The 19,357-nt window shown below is 58.7% G+C and overlaps 1 protein-coding gene across 12 annotated transcripts in view; it reads right to left on the reverse strand.

The window, feature by feature from the left end:
- Nucleotides 1-19,357, reverse strand: part of SPEG (striated muscle enriched protein kinase) — a 55,604-nt gene that overhangs the window by 32,357 nt on the left and 3,890 nt on the right. For 5 of the 12 annotated variants that reach the window (XR_012374087.1, XR_012374090.1, XM_025886961.2 and 2 more), the window contains exons 2-6: nt 13,941-14,030; nt 13,521-13,857; nt 9,438-10,735; nt 7,454-7,597; nt 6,956-7,138 (exon numbers count right to left, since the gene is read on the reverse strand). Coding sequence is in view for 10 of the 12 variants with exons in the window: in XM_025886961.2 (XP_025742746.1) it covers nt 6,956-7,138; nt 7,454-7,597; nt 9,438-10,735; nt 13,521-13,857; nt 13,941-14,030 (2,052 nt within the window). In the remaining 2 variants the exon portion in view is untranslated. Of the gene's footprint in view, nt 1-6,955; nt 7,139-7,453; nt 7,598-9,437; nt 10,736-12,975; nt 13,071-13,520; nt 13,858-13,940; nt 14,031-14,613; nt 14,644-15,560; nt 15,604-16,662; nt 16,732-19,357 lie in introns of those variants that run through there. The other 7 variants (XM_073878273.1, XM_073878269.1, XM_073878274.1 and 4 more) reach the window with 7 other exon arrangements.

Genomic DNA, 19,357 nt, shown 5'->3' on the forward strand with positions numbered 1-19,357 from the left:
GATGCTGAGACCACAGGCATGGCCCCTGGAGGCGGGAGCCCCTTCCCTGCCACGGAGCCTGGTGACCACCAGGGTCACCTGGAGGTTGGATGGCGCTGCAGGCACTCACACCCCCAGGGAGGGAGAGCAGAGATTAAAGCAGATTGGCAAGGTTTGCCGGGAGCCTCAGAGACCCCTGGTGGTGGTTTGGGGAACTGCACTCTGGGGGCAATCATGAGAATCAGGGTCCTCAGGCCCGCTCAAAGGTGGAGGATCTCTGTCTCCAGCTCCCAAAACCTCTGGGGTTCCACACCAGGCCCTGGCGCTACCCCACTTTTTACTAGCCCCACCACCAAAACCATCTTTGTAGCCAGTCCCTGTATCTCAGCCCTGCTCCACCCACAAGCCGGGCTCTCACAGTGGGAAACATCCTTACACCAGCCAGGAAGTGGGGAGCAGGTGCCCCCCAAACCTAACATGTACATACGCCCACCATGTGAATGCTGCCCCTACACACCCCACCACCCCTAGAACATGCTGACTCTGCACGTGTGTGGCCTTTCAACACCGCTCCCAGGTCGGCCTCACTTGAAAATACAGGTGTAAGGGAGCCCTCAAGGTGTGTGTGAAGGGGTAGGGTGGGGCTCTCCCTCCCCAGACCAGCACATTCAGCTCAACACCGGTCCCAACATCCCTTGAGACATTTAAGGGTACACAGAGTCGCAGCCACCTACATGAAAGGCCTTCTACACCAGGGCTTCTCACCCACCCACATCAGGACCACCTGGGAGCCTATTTAAACCATAAAGTCCTGGGCTTCACTTACTCTGACCTGAAGAATTAGATTTCCTAAAACGGAGGTCAGGAAACTACATTTTTAGAAGGCACTCCAGGTGGGGCACCTGGGTGGCTCGGTCGGTTAAGCATCTGCCTTCGGCTCGGGTCATGATCCCAGGGTCCTGGGATCAAGCCCCGCTTCGGGCTCCCTGCTCAGTGGGAAGCCTGCATCTCCCTCTGCACCTTTGCTCCTGCTCTCTTTCGCTCTCAAATAAACCTTTTTAAAAAAGCACTCCAGGTGATTCTTATGTGCATGAAAGTTTAGGGACCCCTATGATCCTCATGGGAAGAAGACGACCCTAAGAGGTGAATTCTATCTTATCTGGCCACTAAACAAACTTCAGGGCAGGGTTCTGAACCTCAGAGGTCTGGCTCCACAGCCCAAGTGTACCATCTGGCCTCCCATCTTGAGCAAGGTCCCTGACTCGACAGCAGGGATTTTCAAAGTTCACGGTGCCTCGGGATGGAGCTTAAACCCCAGACTGCTGTGCCCCACCCCCAGAGTTTCTGATGGTCTGGGTATGTTACTGCGCATCTCTAACATATTCCCACAGTGATGCAGATGCTGCTGGTCTGGGGACCACACTTGGAAGACCGCTGCTCCGGGGACTTCTTGGCTAACCCAACCTCCTCCACTCTTGGGCAGATCTTCACTAGTACCCCTTACAGATGCGTGTCTGGCCCAGCCTCTGCATGTCACCCAGGTTGTACCAGGGGCTGGGAAAGTCACACAGATCTCTACCCACCCCCACACAAACCACTACCTCACACACAATCCTGCGGTCCACATAGCCCCGGACCATCCAGAAAGGCCTCCAGGTATGGCTACAGGGGCTAAGAAGTGGCCAAAGCACGGTCATGATTTCGGGAGCCTTCTGGCTGGTAGGGATGACAACCCCAATACATACACAACTCGAACAGTGAGCAGGAATGATAAGGAGGGAAGAGAAGGGCAGATGAGGGCCGCAGAGAGCAGATTCCTTTGGGCTCAGGGAAGACAGGGTAACTGAGGGAAGGGGTGGTATAGGAATTAAGAGTTTGGTTGAAGCAGAAAAAAAAAAGGGAAAAAGTCTTTCTGGAGGAGGAAGCTGTGGGAGCAAATATTCAGATACAGCAAGAACACGCAGACAACTGTAGCTCAACATGCTGGCCACCGAACTGGGTAAAGCTGAGAGTTAGAGTGGGTGCCTCCCACTGCCTCAGCGACCTCCAGACACCCTCAGGTCGTCCTCAGGTCCGGACAGTGGAGGCCAGCTTCAGGAGTGGGGCCTTCACTCGGAAGGTGAAGGGGAGCTCCTCGAGGCTTCGGAGGGAGGGAAGGGGTGACACGCGGGCGTTAACCAGCTCGCCTGCATGGCCCGGCCATTCCCAACCTGCGTTCCACTGGCGCTGTCTCCAGAGGCCATTCCTCTAAACGTCTGCCGTGGTCGCGCCACCGTGGAAGACAGCGAGGCCAAGGAAAAGGGAGCTGCGGGCCGGCCCGCAGCTGGAAACGCACCCGTGCCACCGTGGGCATCGCCCCCTCCAGAGGAGAAGAAGAGGTTTCTGTTTTGGTTTCAGATGGGCAAGGAAGCGGAGAGAACTTGCCAGCCGGCCTGACCTAGCCACAGAGACAGTTAATTCCCCACGTGCGCTTACGTGGGGTTGCCCCGCGCTGGATAAAGCACTGGCACCCACACGAGATTAGGTGCCTGTTCTTCTGACAGGCTGAGCGTGATAACCCCCACTCTGAGGGAGAAGCCTTGGGAGACACCCCACAGGGCCAACCTGCTTCTGGAAGACGGGAGTCGGGAGGAAGGGCTGAGTCTGGTCAAGGGACCACGCTGTTTTTTTCAGATGCTGTCCAAACCCCCTTCAAGGATGGGCAGCAGGATCAGGTGGCATTCCAAGATCCCCCCCATCTGTCAGCAGCTCCTGCCTTCACAGGGAAGAAGCTGTAATTCCGCAGCAGCCATGGCCAGGAGAAAGGGCAGGGGCACATGCTGGTGCCTTTCCTTTTATTCTCTGGCCCCCCATAACCAAACTGTTCAGTGTCAGTCATATGGGGGGACCAGAATGAGTTTGAAAAGCCACATCCTTTGGCCCAAAGGTCTTCACCTACATCCTCATTCCCACAGAGCCTCATAAATCTTACCAAGTAAGTAGCCCAGGGGTATACGGACCCTCACCTCACAGAGGAGAAAACTGTGGCCAGCTAAGGAAATGTGAAGAGGCCAGGGTCTCAGCTGCAAAATGCTAGAACCTTGGCTTCAAATATACAAGATCTGTGCTTGAGGGAGGACTGAAGGCAGCAGGATGGAGCCCCGATATCCCCCTTCCTCCTGACCAGCACCCAAAGGGCCTCCTGTCAGGACCCAAGGTGGAGGTTGAGCCGAATGTGCTCCCACCAGGCATGCAGGGAGACAAAGCAGGATCACAGCCACAGTGGAGATGAGGAGTCCAGAGAGGAAGGACCCACCCACAGAGGGCATCGGCAATCTCTGCCTCTCTCCCCCCCTCCACCTCGGCCACCCAGCGTGAGCTCATGAGCACAATTCTTCCTTAACCCTGAACCTCTTCCGAGTAGCAGGGAGGGGACAGTAAGGAGGGACGGTTTGGGAGACCCAGGGACAGGGCTTCACATCATGATCAGCCCCCAACCGGCCCTCTGCTCCTAGAGCTGAGCACCCCAACAGGCACTAGCCACCTGAGACTACTTACATGCATATTCATTAAAATGGAAATAAAAGAAAAATCCAGTTCCTTGGTCACACTAGCCACATTTCAGGAGCTCAACAGCCACACGTGGCTAGTGGCTACCACACTGGACTGGGCACATATGGAACATTTCCCCCATGGCAGAAAGTTCTACTGATCAGCATTTCTCTAGAGCAGTTTGCTGAAGCTTTCCAAGTCTCAGCAACCTCATGCGTAATGTGGGCATAATAACAGAACCTACCACCCAGGGCAAGAGTAAATATGGTAACCCAGTCAACACAGAGTCTGGTATGTAGGAAGCGTTTACTAGATGCTAACTACTCATGTTCTTTTCATCTGTCATCCACCTAAGCTTATTTGCTTCACACGTGAGTACTTCCAGCACCCAGAATCACCCTTTGCTTACGACGTCCCTAGGCAGATTATAAGTGCTCAATAAAGGTTGCTGGCCTTGGGCTAGTTCCATGCCACTTCATTCTCCATGTTTCTGTCTTCCTATCTGTAAAATGGGAATATCACCACCTATCATGTCCTTCTCCAAGGGACAGATATGGGGTGATGTAGCTCAAATAAGAGGACAGGTGTGAAAGGACACTCTCCAGAGAGATGCAGAACTTGGCAGCCAGGCTGTATCAGTAAATGCTTGTGTGATAGATGTGGGCAGCTAAGAATGCTCAGCTTCAGGTAAGCATACCTCTCACACTCCCCAACCACCCGTCCCAATACACACACACCCTTTGGGAGAACGACTATGGCCTCAGCGGAAGTACTCAGTGGGCTGGCTGGGGCAGGCTGGAAGGGGCCTGGGGCTGGGGGGTGATGAGAACCAGACCCTGCCCTCAAACCACAGTGCCTGAGTAATGGTGTAATGGGTATGGGAATGGGTAACTGGACAACTAAATTTGTCTAGTTACCCATTTCCTCTTCCTGTGGTTCCCAACCAGGAACTGCGATCTGTGGGCTCTCCAAAGCAGGCCCTTTGGGGGTGGGCACCCCAAGAGGGCCCTGTGCAGCCAGCCCTGGTTTTTAGGGCTCTAGTGTGGGGGATTAAGGAATAAGAAAGGGGGGGTGCCTGGGTGGCTCAGTCGTTAAGCGTCTGCCTTCGGCTCAGGTCATGATCCCAGGGTCCTGGGATCGAGTCCTACATCGGGCTCCCTGCTCTGCAGGAAGCCTCCTTCTCCCTCTCTCACTCCCCTCTGCTTGTGTTCCCTCTCTCGCTGTGTCTCTGTCTGTCAAATAAATAAATAGAATCTTTAAAAAAAAAAAAAAAAGGAACAAGAAAGGGAGGTGGTTCCAGGAGGCCTCTTCCTATCAGACACTCTCTCCCTCGGCTGGCTCCCCCGCTTCCTGCCTGCCCCCTGCCTGCAGCCACACTGCCTGACACCCCTTCTTAGCACCCCCCCCACTCCGCACACAGTCCAGGCCCGAGACCCCCGCCCTTGCCAAATGTCTGTGCCACCCCCTGGTTCCGCCCACTCCGCTGCTCTCCAGGTCCACTGGCCCTGGTCCAGCCGCTCCGGACCAAACAGTGCCTTGTAGGGGAAGAAAGTCTGCTTCCGCCAAGAGAGCCCTGGGGCGGAGTCAGCATGACTTATGGGGGCTATTCTCTGGGGGCAAAGCCAAGTGCCACTGCCTAATGCGATGAAGCCTTTCTGGCTCCCCAGGGTGGGCTGGGGGGGGAAGGCACAGACACGCCATGATGGGCTGAGGGCCCAGAGGCTGGGAAATATGGAGGAGCTGGGGCCGCAGGCCTGGCAAGGGCAGGGGAGGAGTCCCTAAGACAGTCTGGACAATGCGCAGAAAAGGAAAAGGCAGCTTTCTGGAGCCTCATGGAAACCTGGGCACAACGGCACCCCTCAATAATGCTAACAGCTAACATTTGTCTACAGCTTGACATAAATCCCATTCACGCATTTGCTTTTGTTCGAGAGGATGGTAGAATTATACAAATGAGGAAACTGAAGGGCAGGGAGGTTCGGTACGACAAACAGAGCTCCCAGTCTAGTGCAGACAGCTGCCTTGCCCCAAGCCTCCTTCCCAACCTTAAAAGGCTCCCAAATGGGCCACAAGCCAGTATTGGGGCACCCCCCCAACCTCCTTGCCAAATCTCAGCCCAAGCCAGGTATTGACCAGAGTCCTGAAGCCAGCCCCAGGCCCCCTGAGGAGAGCTGGGAGCTGAGTCACAAGCCAGATCCCAGAGGTGATGGAAGGACGGAAGCATGTCTGGAGGGGACAGCATGATTCAGCGTGGTGGGAGGGGCGAGGAAAAGGAGAAAGACTAAAACACAGCCTCCTGGGAGGGGTATGTAAGCTACGGAAGATGAAGGCCTGCTGTTCTGCAAAGGCAGGTGGGTACAAACAAAAGGATCAAAGGCAGGACTGGGGCTCAGGGGAGCTACCACCAAAATCACCCTTATCGTGAAGGTACAGAAGTCCTGGGCCCACAGCAAGACAGACTCTGTAACCTCCTATCATATCCAGTGAGAGAAAGGGACGGAACAGCGTGGACTGCTCCCGGTCCAGGCACACCCAGCCCCTCCAGCTGCCTCTCTACATCCCAATGTCTTTCAGGGCCCCTGCGCCTCTCAATCCAGCACCCCATGACACTGACCCACTGCTTGATGCTCCTCTGCCCTGCACTGTCCTCCAACCTAGGTTCTCTGATTTAGCTTGATGACCCAGAGCTAATATCCTTGCGGGTTGAGTCTGTGTCTTTTCCTTCTGGAACCCGCCCCCTACCCAGCCTCACCTCCCCCACCCTCACTGCCCAGGATCAGCACACTGTCAGGCCCAGCAACCTGAATGGGCAGAACTAGCCATGCACACTGACACCAGTCCAGCCCTACCCTGAACCTGAAAGAAACTGGGCTTACACCCAAAGGAAGCAGTCCAACAACCAGTGAGAGCTTTCATAAAAATAGAAAGCAAGGCGGCCTCAGTCACAGCCATCTCCAGAGAGGTGCTCTCAGCTACCTTCTCTTCAGGGCTTTGGGTTCAACAGAAGGACCAAGGGAGTGGGGAAGGGTTGTGGCACTTAAAAGCATCCTTTTTAATGGGTGGGGGAAGGGGTACCCTTCTAGAGGAAATGACCTCAGAAGGCTCCTGATGGCTTTTAAGCCCTTTGAGCTGGGAGATTCTTTTTCTCAGAGACTCAAGGAGAATTTGCTTTCCCCACAGGACCATTTTCAGGGAAATGCCAAGGGAGGATGGCATTTAGAGGATGCATGAAGACAAATTTCAGAGACTTCATGAATTGGCCTGGGGTGTGCCTTTGGGAATCTGGCCCCCGCTCTGAGGCCGGGCCACTTGGAATGCTTCCAGCAGAGCAGCCGACATGTGAGAACGGACAGTGCATGCGGGCCGAGAGCCTGAGCTCTAGGCACGGGAGTGGGACGGGTCACTGCTCATCCCACCCGGGACCCGGGGCCCACAGGCTCCCTACCAGGTCTCACGGCCAGTGCGGCGGCACAGCTGGCCTGACCCAGCTCGTTGGTGGCGGTGGCTGTGTAACTCCCGGCATCAGCCGCCCGGGCCTCCCGGAGCAGCAGGGTATGCCGCTCGCCCTCAGCCCGGATGAGAAGGCGGCCATCACTGCGCAGAGCAGACCCATCCCTCTGCCAGGACACTGTGGGGAAGGAGCGGTGTGACTGGTTGCCATGGCCCACAGCAGTCCACTGGGGCAAATCTCCCCTCACCCCACACAGAGCCCAAACCACTCTGCTCCCCACCCTAGGGAAACCTGAGGACTCCCCCGCCCCCGTCCCAGCCCACCCCATTCACAGAAGCCCAGGCCTGCCCTCCCCTCTCCCGGGGGATTCTGAGAAAGCTCCCGAAAAACACACACAGGGGACGGGCCAGCCCCATGGAGCAGATGTCCCTCCTCCCCTACCTCCCCCTCTCTGTGTCTCAACCATAGCCTGGGCCCAGTCCTGGAGCTCACCTTGGGGTGGGGGATTGGCAGTGATGATACACTTGAGCAGCACATCTGCCCCTGGGGCCGCCACCACATTCTGCAGGGGGATCTCGAACACAGGGGCCTCGAGGGGCTCTTCTCCAGCGGACACATACGAGTCATCCGAGGACTCTGCCGGAGACATGGGTGACAGGGTAAGGGGACACGGTCCCTGTGGGGATGACTCAGGGGGAGAGCGGATAATGGTATCCTCGGATCTTAGAAAGCCAAACCCAGGGAGAAGGGCTTCTAGAAGGTGGGGGTTGGGGGATCAAGGGGTCTCTCTCCTGAATGTCCTGAGACAGGGAAGAAAAGACAGGGGGCGGGGGGCATTCTCAAACAGGACAGGGCAGCCAGGACTCTGGCTTCTCTTCTCTCTTCTAGTTTGGCTTCTCAACTTCAGCCACAGTCACTGTGGTTTCTGGAGGAAGGCCCGGACTGTGTCTGCGTGTCTATACAAATCAGCCACCGCGGAGGGTAGATCAGGCCCTGTTTTATGCAAGTGCTCTTAGCAGCAGCGCAGATACGACCAGCTTCCAGACAGTACAAGCAAACAGCAACCCAAGCCCTAAGCAGTAATACCGCCGTCACAGGGTAACATGGGGTAAACGGTCAAATAAGTTTTAGATTCAAAAGAGTGAGCAGCAGGTGGGTCCAGTAGCCATCTGAGAGCCTCATGAATCGGCTTTGATCCCGTCCATCCACCAAACAGTAACACTGCATTTACCGCACGCTAAGCTCTGTATGAGTACCAGGGAGACGGCAAGACATAAGAAGTGCTTACAGGAAGCTTGTGCACACAAAGACATCCTAAAGCTCCACAGTAGTGGATCCCTCTGGGTACTTTCCAACTCTGACCTCCTATAAGCTAGACAAGGTACAGTCTGGTAGGTAGCCAAAGGAGCAGTCAGAATCCCAATTACGCTGTTTTCTAGCTCCATTACCTTGGACAAATTAGATAACCTCTCTGTGCCTCTGTTTTGTTATCTGTAAGATGAAGCTGATAAATAACACCCAACCGCTTGCAGAGGTGGCATACAAATTTAAATAAAATAACGCCCCTAAGAGCCCGGGACACACAGTGCCTGTGTTGTGCTATGTAATAATGTGGCTAATAGGATGATGGGCAGGTACCTAATTATCTTTAAAAACTTTAAGATGGTAATCCTTAAGTGAAAAATAAAGTAATTCTGATGAGGAAAAATCCAAGGTGGTAAGCGCAATGAAAGAGACCCTGACCAGGTGTCCTGGGTGCAGTGAGCAGAGGCATCTGGCCTGGGAAGCATCAAGGGGTGGGAGCAAACCGAGGATGGCTTCCTCTGCCTCCATCCAGGAGTGGACCCCAGGCTGGTGTTCAGGGTGAGCAGAATTAGGAACAGGGGCATTCTGGCTGGTGGCCACCATCCACAGGAGGACTAGGAGATGACACTCAGGCTGGCATGTGCCCACAGTCAGCTCAGCCACACAAGGACTCAAGGATGGGAGAGAGGCTAGCTTGAAAGACTGGGTCCAATCTTCGCGGCTACGGATGGATCAGGGGATAGTCCTGGGATGGAAGCTGAGTTGGCTGGACCAAAGCTCGCCTCTACCCGGGACCTGACATTATTTACAGAGATGGGTTTCCGTCTCTTCCCACACAGAGTGGTGGAGTTTGGAGGAGCTCCTTAGGTTTCCACCACTGCCTTCCACCATGGTTAGATCCTTGACCCAGCAGCCCAGTGGACCCAGAGCACCTACAAAGGCATCTGGGCACCTTTGCTCAGCTCCACTCAGCCTCCACCACAACACACTAGCTCGCTGCCTCACCAGCAGGCAGGTTCTAGCACCAGGACCTTCACAATCCTTCACTCTAAGTGGAACCTGGGTCTATAGCTTCCCTGTGAAACCACACCCTCACAACTGCCCCGCAGCTCTCCCCAAACACCCTCCCACCCAGCTCCCAGCAACTTCTAGGCCCTCCCTAAGGCCTTACCCAGCTCAGGGGAGGTGGGCCGGGCCCGACGACCTCTGCCCTGGCTGTGGGCACCTCGGCGGTCCCAGGCCCCCCAAGGACCGTCCTCCTCAGGCCCTCTGCGCAGCCTCTTCTCAGCCTCAGGCCCCGCCCTGTTCTTCTCCAAGGTCTGAGGCACAGCGGCACTCTCCTGGCCTGGCATGGCCCAGGGCAGGAAGCGCACGGCCTGTGCTGGGGGCTCCCGCTTCCGACCCGGGTGTGCTCTCGTCCTGGCCTCAGGGGGATCTGTGGCGGCAGGGGGCGGCACGGGGCTCCGGCACTCCTGGATGGCTCTGCCCCGGGTCAGCGGGAACTGGTCCCGGCGCTTAACCTCCTGCTGCGGGCCTTCCCCCAGCTCCGTCCTGCCCGCCGGCCCGCGGCTCCTGGGCCTCCCCTGCTCGTCCCCGGGCTTCCCCACGACGCTCGGAGGGGGCGGCGAGGCGGCGGGGCTCTCGGCCCGTGGGGTCTTGGGGGTGGAGGGCTGGGAGAAGAGCGGGGGCTCGCCAGGCTCTCGAGGGGACGGGGCGCGCTGCAGCGTGGCGCGCAGGGACTCGTGCGAGCGCACCAGCTCCTCCCGCGACGTGGAGCGACGGATGCGGCCCAGCTCCTGGGCGAAGCGCAGCTCGAGGTCGGAGGCCGCGCTGCGCTGCCGCGTGCGCTCGTCCAGCGAGGCCGCCTTCTGCTGGAAGAGGCGGCGCCGCTCCGCCACGCTGCCCGTGGCCCGCAGCTCCTCCTGCGAGGCCCCGAGTGTGTCCCAGGGCGCTCCGCCCTCGGACTTGGGCTGCTCCAGCGAGCGGGCCTTGCGCAGGGGCACCCATGGCCGCAAGGGCGCCGGCGGTGAGTCGCTGCGCTCCAGGCTGCGCCGTCGCTCCTCGAAGAACTGCAGCTTGTCCAGGATGCGGGAGCCGGCTCGCACCAACCTGGGCGAGCGGCCCAGCGCCGACAGGCGGCCGGAGGCCTCGCTCAGTGGCGTCTGGGGCCGGGACTCCGCCGTGCCCGCCAGCGAGGGCCCCGACGACTTGGACTTTTTCCCTCGCTTCTCTTCGGCGGTGGCGTCCTCAGGCAGCACGGGCTCCTGAATGCGCCGGTGGGGCGATGTGGGGGTGGCCGGGGGCTGGGCGCTGAGTCCCGGCGGGGGCCGCTTACCCACCCGAGGGGACGGTGGGGGCAGCAGTGCGGATTTGGAGGGAGGCGGTAGGGCGGGGCGACGAGGGGCTTCACTGGCCGGCTGAGGCTGAAGATCAGGCTCTTCCCTGTGCAAGCCGCTCTGAGGGACACTGCTGCAGAACCAAGACGAAGAGGGGTAGAAGATTTAGGGGTCTCCCCTCCTAGACCTTCAGCTCGTGATAGGAATTGGACGGTGGGGCATGCTGGGAAGGCTTGGGGGTGACATGGGTCAGACCCTCTCCCCCCTCCCCAGGAAGGAACAGCCAGAGCAGGTGCTGGGGAGAGGTTGGCAGCCCTTGCACCAGAAGACTGGGCTGGTGGCTGGGCCCAAGTACAGACTCAGCCCCTGGGGCTCTGGCCAGGCCCCTCCCCCCAGCCCCAGAAGCTGGGAAACAGCAGAAACAGAACTGAGCGGTGAAAGAGAAAAGAATGAGCTTAGGACCCAAAGGATGAAGTGGTGAGGAAAGGCAGGAGGGTTGGATGGGGCGGGGCCCTCTCAGGAATGCAGCCTCCCACTCATTCCTGTCCCCAGCTGGCCCCCACAGCCCTGCCCATCCTCAGCAGGAGTACCCCTAGAAGAATAGGCACTAGCCTTCTGGGAGCTGATGCCCTATCTCAGGGACTACCTAGCACCTGAGGTGCTTCACCAGACCTGAGACCCTCACCAGTGAACACAGCAGGTGGCAGCTGAGGTCCCTGGGGTGGGAGACTAGAAGAGCCAGGTTCTCCTTCCCTTTGATCAAGTGCCCCTACCACAGGCCTTTGACTTTGTCCTGCCTCTGGGAAAATTACCTTGAGTCCTTTGAAACCACGCTGCCACCTCTGCCCCACCCCACCCCCAGCGCAGAAGCTCCCCAAAGGGGTATGCTCAGGAATAACTCAGCTCAGAAATAACTACTGCGTGGGCCTGGAGAAGGGGTGTGGGAGAAGAGGAAGAAGGAAGGAGCTGGTCAGCTCAGAGTACCCCTCTCACCACAGAGCTTTGCTGCCCAAGAGCTGGGCCTCAGTTTCCTCCCTCTGGACTCTTGGGGGACACATCAAGCAAGGAAAGGAATCCGAGATATTAACATCATACCTAACACATTAGAGAGAGCTTAATAAAAACTCAGGAAATGGCTCACTGAATCCTTACTGGGGGCCAGGCATGTACTAAAGGCTTAAGATGCATTCATTCCTGTCATCCTCACAACAGTCCTCTGAGCTAGCAGCTGTCTCCATTTACAGATGAAGAAACTGAGGCTTAAGAGGTAAAGTGACTCACCAAGGTGACACGGCTAGGAAATGGCTGGTGCCAGGATTGAAACCCAGGCAGTCTAACTCCTGAGCCGTTATTCCCTCCAAATGTCTAGGATTCTGAGGGCACGGAAGGGAGGAGAAATAGGGTACTGGCCACAGCAGAAGTTCTAGGGGTGCCTGAGTGGAAGGCTGTTTCGGACTACCTGGGGCAGCCACCCGCCCCAGGGTGAGGTGCAGAATGGCAATCCACGGTGCCCTGAGGGAACAGAACCTCAGCCAGCCACCTGCGGGGAGGCAGAGTCTACTCTGGGGGAAGGACAGCAGAGTCCCCGTCCCCGAGGAAAGGCTTCTGGGAACTGGGTTAAGGCTCCTAGAGAAATCCGAGAGAAATCGGGGACAGCAGAGGAGGCCTCTTGCCAGCAGTTCTGAGCGCTAGGCCAGCCTCTGTACCACAGACATCACTAAGGAAATGGGTTCCTCAGAAGTTGCCATAGCAACTCCAGGCTCAGGCTGAGGCCTGGCAAAGGAAGGCAGGGAAGGAAAAGGCAAGTCCAGGGCTCAGGAGCGCCTGGTTCATGCCAACCACATAAAGCCAGGGAGCCTCCCCTGCCCCAGACCTCTCCCCTGCCTACCACCAGCCACCCCAACCACCTTCAAAACAGCCTCCCCCCACCAGGCTCCTTCTCTCTCCTCCATGATGGTCCCCCCCCACACACACACCCATACCCATCACAAGCTAGGTCCCTCTCAGCTCCCCAAATGTCCCCCCAATACCTCCATCATCAGCCACTCCCCTCTTCTACTATAGCACTCCCTCTTTTATCTGCCAGCCCCCAAATCTCCAAAAAGGGCTCCAAAGCCTCACTCCAACACCTCTGCTCCGCTCCGCTCAGGCTCCTCGCCACCCCCTGCCAGGACAACCTTCACCACCGCCCTGCCCCGCCCCTGCACAGGCATGTCCCACCAGGCCCTCACATGCTCCTGGCCTGCACCAGTCCCAGCCCTCTGCCTCTACCCCAGCCCCTTGACTCCAGCCCTCCCTGCCCGCCCCTGCCTCCCACACAGCCCACATCCTCCTGCTTTCCCAGGCCCCTGGCCCCATCTACTCCCTGACCACCTCATTCTCTTCTCTCTCCTGGCCACGCTCATGCTCCCTTGCTCTCCTGCTCTCTCGGGAGCTGCTTTGCAGAAAGCTTCCATTCCTCCCAGAAAAAGGCCCACATGGGAACAGGAATGTGCAGAGAGAAGAAAAGGCAGCAGCTGCTGAGACAGCAGGCACGGAGGGGGCCCGGGGGGGGGGGGGGGGGGAGGCGGGGAATCCTGGGGACAACTGCAGCCTGAATGGGCGAGGTGGGAGAGGGCCCCTGGGAAAGTGGAGATCTTGGAGGGGATGAGGAAGGGACAGAGGGGTCCACGAGACCATGGCGATGGCACAGGTGGGAGCAGGAGGCTGTGGGTGGTGACAGCACAGGAGGAGGGAGGATGCGGTGTGGGAGGACAGAGTAGGTAGCCGGGGCCAGGGTGGCAGCAGGGGCGGTGAAGTGCACAGAGGGACGGATGGTGCAGGGGAAAGAGGGGTGGAGGCTGAAGGAGCGGTGAGGGGCAGTGCGGGACGGCATGGTGAGGCGGAAGAGTGCGGGCCCGGGTGAGGCCATTACTTACACGTGGATGGAGAGCGCCCGTCCTCTGTACAGACTGAATGCGCTGCCATACAGGTCACTGGACACCGAAAGGCTATCCTCTGACCCCCAGCTTGCGCCCACCAGATTAGCTCGAGACGCCCGCACCAGCGGCTCCACCCCCAGGTGCCGTGGCCCGGCCCCGGTTGCCTGTGCTTGCCTTGGGCTGCCCGGGAGGCGGCGGGAGCCACCCCTGCTGCCCGCTTCCTGCTCCAAGACCGTCTGCCCGCTGCCCCACCAGCTCACTTGCTCCTCTGACGTGCCTGTCACGGAGGTCGGGGGTGTGTCCAGGGAGGTGCCCACCAGGGTGTCGGAGCCCCCTAGAGAAAGGAGCACGGTGAAGCCCAGGCACCTCCTGGGGGAAGCCTGCCCGCCTGCTCTTGGAGCAGCCCAGATAGCTCACCCGTGGGGGTGCTGAAGTCCCCGTCATCCCGAAGCTCCAGGCGCTGGGTCCCCTGCACATCGCTGATGTCATCCTCGCCCGTCTCGGAGTCTAGAGAAGAAGGGGTCTGTGTGGGCAGGGCCCTCCTCCCTCTGACTCCAACTCTTCCCCGTGTCTCCTCCCGCCTCCCCCGCAGCAGGCTCCATCTTACCCACGGCCGGGGCTGCCACACCTATTTTCTCCCCTCTCTTATTACCCCGCTCGTCCCCACACCCATGCTGGGCTGCTCAGGCCCGTCCTGTGGCTTCACCTCTGAGCCCCTGGTGACTCACGCCTGCCTCCTTGGCCCTTGAGGCCACCTGCCACCGCCCCTCCCAGCCCCTTGCTGGATTACCAGGGTCTCAGCCCTCCCCATCCTGGCCTGTCAGTTACAGCATATCTCCTGTGCAGCCCCCAAATAACAAGATCCTAGGTTCCAAGCCTCTAAATTTTGGGTCCCGGTACCCCCAGGAACAAAGGGGAGTCACCTCAGAGTTGTACTGTCAGGGCACTCGACCAACCGCAGGGCCAGCCTGTCCTCCACCCCAAACCAGCCGGAACACATCAGGGTGCAGCTGAGGCAGGGTGAGGAGAGGCCAGGGTCGGGCAGGGAGGAAGGGGGAGTGGAGGGCTAGGGCAGGAGCCAGTTTCCTACCGTAACTTTGCTTTCTGCAGGAGCGGAAAACTTCGCTTCCATAGGAGCAGCAGGAGAGAGACATGGACAGACTGTTATCAGAGCGTTTGTGGGGCAGGGCATGGTGGGTAGGCAGGACAGAGGGGGCATGAGGGTGCCCAGTGCCCAGAAATGCCCTGTGGGGATGGGCAGGGGAAGGGAGTCACCTGGAATGGGCAGAGCATCTCTCATCCTGACAGCCTGCAGGCTCCCACTGTGCCCAGCTGGGGGGGCGCACATGCTTTGACTGGTTATTCCAACTACCCCAGTGATTCTCTACCTTTGGCCTCTTACTGGTGCTGCCACTGGTCACGCGCATGTGCGCGCGCACACACACACACCTGCTTGTGCTCTGCCCAGTCACAGACCCAGGCCCCCCATTAGGGGTCAAGCCCACCCTCTCTTAAAAAAGATTTGCTTTGTGCTTTGACCCTTCCTTGCAAACCAATCCCCCCCCACCCCGACCTGTTCTGAATCATGATGTGACAGGTATGCTCTTCCTGATTCTGTTCTGCTGAATGGTCCTCAAAAGTGCCCAGTGATTAGGCTACAAGCCAAGTTTCCTGGGCATATTTTTAACTTTCCAAGATTCTAACTGGTTCTGTGCCTCAGTTTCTCTATGAGTGCCATGACAAGCAGGAGCCATATGCTGGATGCCGAAGCATGACAGTGAGCTCATCCCCACTCGGCCCCACAGATGGAGCGCCCTGAGCCGAGGCCCATGGTGGGATGTGCTAGTGAGATTCTCCCCCACCCCTTCACCCCACAGCTGCAGGGTACAGGGTACCTCCTTGAGTGGGTATGGATATGTTTTGGGGGATCCCACAACCCATGGGCTGTCTTCGGGGCCTGGGCATGAGGCATGAAGCAACATGGACCAAGAGAAGGAGTGGGCATGGGCTAAAGAAGGGAGCCTGTGGTCCACGCACCATGGGTGAGTCGGCCAAAGGCCCGGCGGGAGTGGCCGGTTTTCTGAAAGAGAAAAGCCAGAATGAGTTGTTGAGAGGAAAGCTCACTCCTGCTGTCCGTTACCTCCTCCCATCTAAACCTCTATATTAAACAGAAACTCATTCCAGGGGCTTGCGGAGGGGTAGGAGGGTCATGCACAGAGCCGCCAGCTTCCTGCCAGCTTCCCCCTGGAAGGAATGTCTCCACTCTTCCCTGCCTTTCAGCCCTCCTAGCAGGAGCTCCAGGCTACCCGGCTTGGCTCTGGGGAGGAGCAGAGGAGGAAGAAGAGAGAGGACAGCAAAGCTGCGGGTCAAATGCTGGGAGTCCGGGGACAGAGGCTCTCAGGACTGGGGACCTGAGCGACTCCCCAGAGATAGAAGCTAGGAGACAAGACAGGAGGCTGACTGATGTGAAGGAAGAGATGGGGGTGGGGGATGCTTGGATGACTGGAGGGACGAGGACACAGATTCCTGCTGGGGGTGGGGGGGTGGGGAGGACAGATACCTGAAATAGGTGTCAAGCGGGCAGGGAGGGTGATGGGGGAGCAGAGGGCAAGGTCCCCCAAGGGCCAGAGCCTCACGAATGCAGGAAGGAGGCCTGGGTACGCCGAGGACAGGGGAGGGCTTGGGGAATTTATTGAGCTCGGCGCGGATCCCTGTGCGTGGCTTCCAGGAGCTAGGGAAGATGGAAGGCTCCAGACTGGGGGGCTGCGGAAAGCCGGGGCGGGAGGCCGGGGTTGGACTGAGGCGAGGGGAGACCAGGAGGCAAAGAAGCCAGTGGACACTCCACGCCAAAGCTGCGGCGGGGGCCTCCCCGGGGGGTCGCGGGGGATTGCGGACTACGGGGCCTGGGCTGGGGGTGGGGGGGGGCCGTCTGCCCTTCCGCGCGGGGAGGGCCGACGCGCTCTGCCCAAAGGCCGGGGAGCCCCCGGAGCGCTCCCGGCCGCGGCCCCCCGCGGCGGGGTGGGGCGGGCGCGGGCCCGGCGCCCCCTCCCCCGGGGCCCGGCAGCGGTGACCCGCCCTCCCTTGGGGCGCCCAGCCCTTCCCGCCCCCTCCCGACACCGCCCGCCCCCGGAGCCCTCACCTGGAAACGCTTCTTCACCCACAGCTTCTTCATGGCGGGGGAGGGGGCCGCGCCGGCGGCCGGGCGAGGAGGGGACGGGCGGGGGCGGGGCGGAGTCGGAGGCGGGGCCGGGGGCGAGCGGGGGAGCGGGCGGGAGCCGGCGCCGGTGGCGGAAGGAGCCGCCGGGCGGCGGGAGCCCGGGCGGGGGGAAGGCGGTGGCGGCGGCGGCGGCGCCCAGAGCCCGCCCCTCCTCCGCCGGCCTGCGCCCCACCTGGCGCCCCTTCCCTGGCCTGCTCCCCTGCGACCCCCGGGGCGGCGCTCTCCTGCCTCCGGGTCCTCCCCACCCCGCACCTGCCTCCTGGGCCCTGGGCACATGGGGAAACTGAGGCACAGAAGGGGGTGCAGCGGCCCCTACGGGAGTTCGGGCCACCGTCTCATTGGCAGCCGGACGCGGCCTCCACGCCACCCCCACTCGCCTCCCGCGGGGCCGCTCTGGAAGGTCAGCCGCATCTCGACTTGCTCACTCCACAAACATGCGCGCACTACACTGTGCCAGGCAGTAGCGAACTCGTCGCGGCCCCGAACGCGCTGCAGGGCCACAGCGCCGGGTGGGGGCGCCTAGGTCACACACTGGGCAAGGGCCCTGGTGGGTGGGGGCTCCGTGCTGAAAGGAACCGAGACTATGAAAACCCCCAGGTTCCTCGGGAGAGCCAGAGAGGGCCCTAGAGTTTCTTGATGGTGGGTCCTCTGTCCCTGCCCCCTGGCACACACACACACACACACACACACACACACACACACACACACACACCAGCTAAGATGCCCAGAGGTACTCCTATTAGTCACAAATACGACGCACCTTCTCACTCATAGGTGAGCATACTCACCAAACTCTCTTTGTCCTCCTCCCATTCAGCACCGTGCCCGCTTTGCCACTGCGAAACTCAGTTCTCCCCTCCCTCCCCCCAAAAATCATTATAACTAAGTTTCTTAAGCATTTACTAAGTGCCAGGCACTTTATAAATGTTCCCTCATTCACAACAACGCCTTATGAACACTGAACTGGCTCCATTTAACTGACAAGTGACTGAGGCTCAGAGAAGTCCTATCACTTAGCTAAAGCCACGCAGGTTCCGTGTCTCTACTGTCCCCTAGATCCAAATCCCCATCCCAGCATACTCAAGTAGTGCCACTCACTGCTATCAGTTTTTACTTGCCTTCTGAAGTTATGTGAGTTTATGGGCCCTTTTTTTTTTTTTAAGTTTAAGGTCGTGTCTTGTACATTCTGGGTGCATACAGGAGGTCCTGTTTCCCAGACCCCCCAAAGGCAAATGCCGCACATTCGGACACATGAATGGGGATGAGCACTGAGAGCATACACGCGTGTGTCCAGATCGGTTCTGGCCAGAGGACCCTGGACACCCACAGGCGCTTTCCCTGTCCACCCCCAAATACACCCACTCACAGATGGGGGAGCTGAGTGAGGAGAGGGGTAACTTGAGCCCCTGTTCCCTAGGAGAATCCGAGGGGCTGGCACATTCCATAGCAAAAATAACCAATGGGCAGCGGGCGTGAGTGACGGGACAGCTGGGCCGTGGACAGGCCTGTGGGATTCTGTGTTCCTGCTCTGGGTCTGCACTGCTCACCCCCACAGGGCTGGCCTGGGGCATGCTCGCAGGGTGGGCCACCCCCAGCTGGCCCTAGATTGTCCTCTTTCCCTCTCCATGGCTGGCAGCTGTGCCCCTCTGCTATTTCCCCCCCTTCCGGAGAAAACCCGTCTCATCATGCCATGCCTGATCTCTCACACAGACCCTCCTCTGAGCCAGATGGACCCACTCCCGTCCTCTTTGCTTTCTCTCTTTCCTGCCTGGAAAGTCTAATTTCTCCCTTCCCCCACTTTGCTTATCCTGCTCTGCATTTCTGACACACGGTGACATTTTTACTTATTTATTGTGTTTATTGCATGTTGTCTATCTCCCCTCACTAGGATGTGATCTCTAGGAGGACAGGAACCTGAGGGATCCCCCTCTCATGTAGTCCCTGATGAGGACTGGGCATGAATGGATGGCAACACTCTCCCTACCCATCCCCAACTCCATACTAGTTTCCTCCTGGCTTTTCATCCAGATATTCCAAGTTCCTGGTGAAAAAAATACCTGCTGAATATCCCTCAACACAGGCTCTGGTGCATTCCCCACCTTTTCCTTGCCTGAAGAAGCCCTCTCTCCCTGTCTCTAACCTCTCCTCTCCATGCCCTGAAGTCCCCAGCATGGTTCACGCCTATCTGTTGACCTTTGGCCCTTCGGATTGAAACCAGAGTCTTCTGGACTCTGGCTATGAAACATCCAACTAACATGGTGAGCACTATCAGCTTGCCCCTTCTCTCAGCTGTGCCCTCTCCTCCTTACCCCCTGCCCTTTAGGCCCCCACCCCGCCTCAGCCACACATGTCCCAAGCGTTGAGGATGGCACTTGGTCTGGTCACTTGATTTGCACATAGCTCCTCAGCCCACACAGGTGGGAGCCTGATGTTTTGAAAGAGAGGAATGCCCACCTATCTTGGGAGACTGGGCCAGAAGATGGCTTTGGGGATGTGGTTGGGAGAAAGATGGTTAATGATGACAAATCCTGACCTTAGTCTTTCTGTGCTTCTCTCTTTCTAAGGACAGGCAACGTGGACCTGAACTGCTACAGATCTGGCTCTGTCACCTCAATTA

Source organism: Callorhinus ursinus, unplaced genomic scaffold (assembly GCF_003265705.2).
Source record: "Callorhinus ursinus isolate GAN/ISIS: 27379988/994484 unplaced genomic scaffold, GSC_fseal_2.0 scaffold2, whole genome shotgun sequence".
Taxonomy (NCBI): domain Eukaryota; kingdom Metazoa; phylum Chordata; class Mammalia; order Carnivora; family Otariidae; genus Callorhinus; species Callorhinus ursinus.